Source organism: Primulina huaijiensis, unplaced genomic scaffold (genome assembly GCF_012295235.1).
Source record: "Primulina huaijiensis isolate GDHJ02 unplaced genomic scaffold, ASM1229523v2 scaffold26743, whole genome shotgun sequence".
Lineage (NCBI taxonomy): Eukaryota > Viridiplantae > Streptophyta > Magnoliopsida > Lamiales > Gesneriaceae > Primulina > Primulina huaijiensis.
In genome coordinates, this window is record NW_027356451.1 from 20,109 (window position 1) to 25,855 (window position 5,747).

At 38.2% G+C, this 5,747-nt stretch overlaps 1 protein-coding gene across 3 annotated transcripts; it reads right to left on the minus strand.

Annotated features, from left to right (window-relative positions):
• Positions 1-233: 233 nt before the first annotated feature.
• Positions 234-5,488, minus strand: LOC140967721 (protein STICHEL-like 2). 3 transcript variants are annotated; one of them, XM_073428437.1, is made up of 8 exons: positions 5,344-5,488; positions 4,798-4,878; positions 2,668-4,313; positions 2,369-2,588; positions 2,118-2,300; positions 1,796-2,011; positions 680-1,220; positions 234-605 (listed from the first exon to the last, which is right to left on the minus strand). In XM_073428437.1, exons 3-8 carry the CDS (start codon positions 4,309-4,311, stop codon positions 509-511), a joined length of 2,901 nt encoding a protein of 966 aa, XP_073284538.1. In that variant the 5' UTR covers positions 4,312-4,313; positions 4,798-4,878; positions 5,344-5,488; the 3' UTR covers positions 234-508. The 3 variants fall into 3 exon arrangements, with proteins under 3 accessions (XP_073284538.1, XP_073284537.1, XP_073284536.1); XM_073428436.1 differs by having other exon boundaries at positions 2,668-4,392; XM_073428435.1 differs by lacking the exon at positions 5,344-5,488 and adding an exon at positions 5,097-5,261.
• Between the last annotated feature and the right edge of the window lie 259 nt (positions 5,489-5,747).

Sequence of the window (5,747 nt, forward strand, 5' to 3'; positions counted from 1 at the left end):
GAATATTTTTAGGTAGTGGAAATAAAGTTTTAATGTGTTAGTGGTAAAATTAAAGTTGAGTTTGGGTATTTTTCCTAAATTACCCACAAGTTAATTTCAAATCTTATTATAATAATTATTTTTATTCCGACAAACGATCGACGATCTATCTAGTCGTGTTATGCTGCTTTCATGTGTTAATTTTATTTTATGCCAACAGCATGTCATCGAAAATTTTTAGATTCCAATGTGCACTTAGCTGTCTCCGGAAACCCTGACAGAAACAACCGAGGTTACAAATCTTCTTCAAATTTCTATAGATAAAAGCTCCATTCAAGGAACAAATCTGAGTTATTTACAGCACTCAGATAAAATATACTAGATAAATGGAGTAAACGTTCAAAAGATTTATGATGAAACTTTGCAGCTGCATAGGCTACAATCCACCAGGCTCTCATTCGGCGGTTGATGTCTCAGCTTCCACACCAGAACAATCATTGCATTTCTCCAGTCATTTATCACAATTCCCTCACAAAAATGAAAGGTTTCCACAAGAATTGATAGATACCTTACGGAATGGGAATGTGGCCGCTCTCCAACAAGGCAATTTCCAAGGCTTCCTCGATCTGCAAACAACATAAACAAGTTGCATTAAAGAATCACTTTCAGTATATATATAGTCTTCAAGTTTGACATATACCTTAGCAGAATATCTGGCTTCAAGATCATTGAATCCAGGCATCCGCTGTTGATTTCCTTGTTCACAGGAACAGCACCCATTCGATTCTTTCTTTCTGTGCTACGAGGCAATGCTCTCTGGGGCCTGGGGGTATCTACACCAATGCTTAGAGTGTTTCCATCAGTGTTCCGTATGGTCTTCACCATCTCTTCTCTATGGCAACGTGTGAATGAAATTCGAGACTCGCACTCATGTGAACACATCTCAACACTCTTATTGCTAGGCCTGATTATTGGAGTTAAATCAAAACTTTCCCAAGGATTGCTTCCATTTTCTGCCAAAAACTGTGACCTAAGATGCACTCTACGTGAGCAACTGAAAAAACTGAAAGATGGCTTCTTGAACATCACATGTTTGTTTGCAGCATTATTGGCAAGATTTATTCTCAGTTCCACATTATAACCGAGCAAATGCTGAAGTGCACTAGCAATCATTTTCCATGACTTTTCAGTCTTACGTACATATTTAGGATTAGTAAACTCCAACTCTGCCACTGCTATGCCTGGGATATACACAAGATTTGGCCATGAGTTATCCTTAAATCCACATTAATTGTCATTCATTTACGTTAATGAACAAATTAGCGACCTTGCTGGACTGTTTTGCAAAAGGGGATTAACTAGAACAGATAAGCTTGAGCTACTCCGGCGACAGAAGATGCTTCTTAGTTGTAGAGGCTCACTCTAAGTAAAAATTATAATGTCTCTCAAATCTCGAATACTCTCTGAAAGTTAACAAACTTGAGCGTGTTTGAGGTCCACCAACTATAGCTATATATTTTAATACGTTTTCTCACATTAAAACCAAATGGTTAAATTTAACTTGAAATTAATATTAAATGCATAAAAATTCATCTTCGTCAAACATAATGACGCAGACGCCTAGAAATAAGTGCCCAAGACCAACTTACTAACAAAGGGCATTGTGCACGAAAGATTTTGTTCTGGCAACCTCAGTACTCCGACACTACATTCAAACCACTTGTCACAAAGGCACGAGCTTATGAGGGATTGGTCAACAATAGTTGTACATTATAATATAATCACAGTGGACACCGTGTGTGATTAAATAACTTACCTAGGGTGGTGAGACGAACAGACACCAGCTTTCCCCGATTTTGGAGGAATTTTTTAAAAGAACGGGGCCGACACATTTTAGTGGCTCTCCTCCAAACCAACTCCAATGTTACCCCACCATCCCGAGTCCCTGTTTTCCCAGATACAGCATTTCCACTTGCAAATGTTACAAGATGCTTCAAACACTCCCCAGTTGATGATGTACTGCAGAAATCACCTACAAAGTGGAGCATGGTTAGAGTACTGATGTTATGTACCTTTCTGATACATGAGTGGCTTGCCCAAAATTTACGAGTTAAAAATGTTTTTCTACTAGTTTTCACCTTGTGGGTGTAGTGATCTAGGACTCAACCTTGGATTACCGTCATCGTATGACATGTTGGCAGAACTTAACTGTAGAAGAGCTGCAGTGAGCCATGTTGTCTGGTTCTTGGACATTCTTAACTGTTTCTCAGCTTCGGAGAGTATTTTTAGTGCGTGACTTAGCTGTTGCATGTCAGCTTCAGCTGTAGCACATATTAACTCTTTTAGATTAAAATCAATATTCACCAACACAGTTTACAATAAAACTTACACTTGTGCATGTCAAAAAGCTTCCTTCTGACTTCTGATACACCTACAGGGCATTTGCCTGCAAGAATATCCATTATGAGATTTGCCAATTGTGATACAAGTTGCAACGGATCTATCCGCAATCCCATTAACTCTCTGGCTCTTATGACTGTATTTGAAGCATCAGATGATAATGCCAAATACAACAAATCCAGCAACTCATCATCAGAGACAACTCCATTCTGAGCCACCAAACTTGAAGTTAGACTGGAATCCCAACGAGGTGTAGAAAAATAATTAACAAAAGAATTAAACACTCACTGCTTCATAAACCAATGGCACATTAATCTTTTTTCCGAGCAAACTCAACTGATCAAGCATCATCTCTGCTTCACGCAGCGAACCATTTGACTTAGTAGCAACTAAGTTTAGTGCATCCCGATCAAATTCAAGACCTTCTCTTGCACATATTTTCTCTAACCTGATGGCGATGTCAACATCTTTTAGCTTCTGAAAATGGTATTTCTGAGATTTAGTTATCGCACGACGAGGCAGCTTATCAAGTTCAGGAGTGACCATAATGAAAACAATTTGTCGACGAAGCTCCTCGAGCTTGTTCATTATGGTATCCCATGTTTCCCCTCGCAACAAGTGACACTCATCTATAATATAAACCTTAAATCGTGAGAAAACTGGAGGGATATCTGCATCATTAATAAGAATCCGTAACTTTTCTGCTTTGTTGATTTTTGCAGAATCCACTTCCCTGACATCTCGACTCTTTCCAGATAAGAATAATATGCAATCATGGCACAAGCCACACGGTTTATCAAACTCAGGAGAGAGACAATTTAGCGCAGCAGCAAATATCCTTGATGCGGATGTCTTACCTATTCCACGTGGACCATGAAACAGATACGAGGAAGCTATCTGACCTTGAGAGATGGCATTCAAAAGAGACCTTGTCACCATGTTTTGCCCCACCAAGTCATTAAATGATTTTGGAAGAAACTTTTGACAGAGATTCCTAGGACTATCCTGATACCGGGAAAAATATTCACTCTTGCACTTCCAATCCAGGTTCTCTTCAGTTGATAGTGCTTGCCCTGAATTTCCCAACAAAAGAATTTGTTCTTCCACTTCATGAGGAACATTAGAATCCCTAAGTTTCAAGGTCCTTGACCAACAGCTGTTAATCCCACATCCTTCATAACCAAACTCCGTTACACCACCATCTTTATTTCCAGCTAATGACCTTCGGTGCCTCGAAACTTCCCTCTTGTGATCACTAACAGCAAAGCACTGACAACCTACATGATCCACAATATCATCATCATCTGTCACTCTAGACAAATTTTCACACTTTCTACGCCAGCATTTCCTCGTTGAGCCTCCAAAACTTTTCTTTTCTGCTTGCTTTGATACTACTTCAGGTTCATCATGTGAACCCCCACCTTCGGCCCGGTAACTGGATGGTGTTCTACACTCCAATTCCAATTCTTTGTCTCTGCAGTTTTTGCAATAACTTTCGCTCAATGTTGTGCTCTTACACCAAATTTCCTGGCTCAAGGAACTAGCATCTGAGCCATCAACACACGTGGACTTTTCAGTTGTCAGTCCTGTTTTTTCAATTGAGTCTCCTAAAGTTTCTCGAGAGACTAATCTTGAATCGGTGCGTCTTATAACTCTATACAGCTCATCATCACTCACATGCCGTTCCTCCCACAAGAATAATCTTGATCTTCTCAATACAGAAAGATTGTTTTCAATATTGCCTTCTTTGTGGCCATTTTCAACTCCCAAAACAATGGGATTATTTAAATTCTTTTCCCAATTAATGCTGTCAACTAGGGAAGATAATTTGCTCATAGAGTTCGTAGATGGATCCCGCAGAGACCTCACTCTCTTAAGTGCTATCAGTGCTCTTGATATAGGAACATCAACAGAATGCCGCCGTACATCCATTGCTCAAACAAAACAAATAAATTTTCTTGCTGAAAGTGGAACGCTTGTTGTAGGAACCACCAAATAAATTACAAAGTCAACCTGCAATGCACAAAAACGGCGACTCAAAAAGTCATTTTCTAACTTGAATCGTGTTCATTTCCCGTGCCCAAAACAGGTATTTAGAGATGGGTAAAAATGGGAGGGAGATAAAATGTCGTAGTTGAAAACAAATGAAAGAAAAACGAAAGAAAGATTTCACAAAAAGTGTTTACTAAACATTTGGATTCTCATGAAAGCAAATGCTATTGGCTTTCAGTTATCGTATAAAACTTTAACATCCATAACCGTTATGAACTTTAATTTAGCACTTCTATCTATGAACTTTAATTTAGCACTTCTATCTACCAAAAACAATAATAATAAATTACAACTTTGGCCAATTTCTAACAAAGAATACTCAAATAACCATCCAAAAAATAGATAAAGAAATATGAAGCTACATACTAGAAATGAAGCACAATGTATCGCCTTTTCTCAGTGAATAACACCGCAAAAGTTGAAAATTCCAGTGGCCAACATTTTCACCTGAAAATTTGCACAGAAAACGTCAAGCCAAAACTTACCAAATACACTCACCCACACACAAAAGGATAAATAAAAAGGCATAAACAAATGTAATTTTTTAAATTAAAAATCCCAACTTCGCCATCCCTCTTACTTTAAAAAATTTTTAAAAAAGAAAAAAAAATCTCGAAATTCGAAAAAATCACATAAACAAATAGCAGCAAGTATTTCTCATTTACTAATACGTTCTTGACCAATATTAAACTCCTGCATTCCCAAAAAACAAGGTGGAAAAAATGAAAGTTTGGGAAGAAGCAACACATGGGTTGCCCGCTTCCCATTTAAATATTCGGAAAACCTCAAGATTCAGACTCAAACCGAGATTTTAGGCAGACCCACCACGAAAATACTGTAAATTTATGCAGTACAGAGAAGTGTATACAAACACGATACATACACAGTCCCTAGCCCAAAAAGAACACTGACCTATGCAGTTTTCTCGGGGATGGAGCCGGAGATGGTGGCATGTGGTTCAGCAGTAAATGTTATTAATGAGAAAGGGTGGTACACGCCATATTTCATTAAGATCCATATTAATTGTTTCTCATATTTCCATTCGAGACGAAAATTTTTAAAGATATATTGTCAAATTTGCTGTTCTTTTACGGCCTTTGGCAGTGGTTTTGGAAGCTTTTTATGTTATTTTTTTAGTTTTTTTTTTCTCCATATTCCCTCTTTTGGTCAGTAGGGGTAGCTTGGGAATTTCGTACCTGACAGTTGCAGTTAGTTAGGTTTGGCAGTGGAAAAGGAGCCACTTCACGTGGTGGCGCGTGGGAACACGTTTTGTGTTGTTTGGCTGAGCTTTTTTAAAAAATATTATAAATTAATAA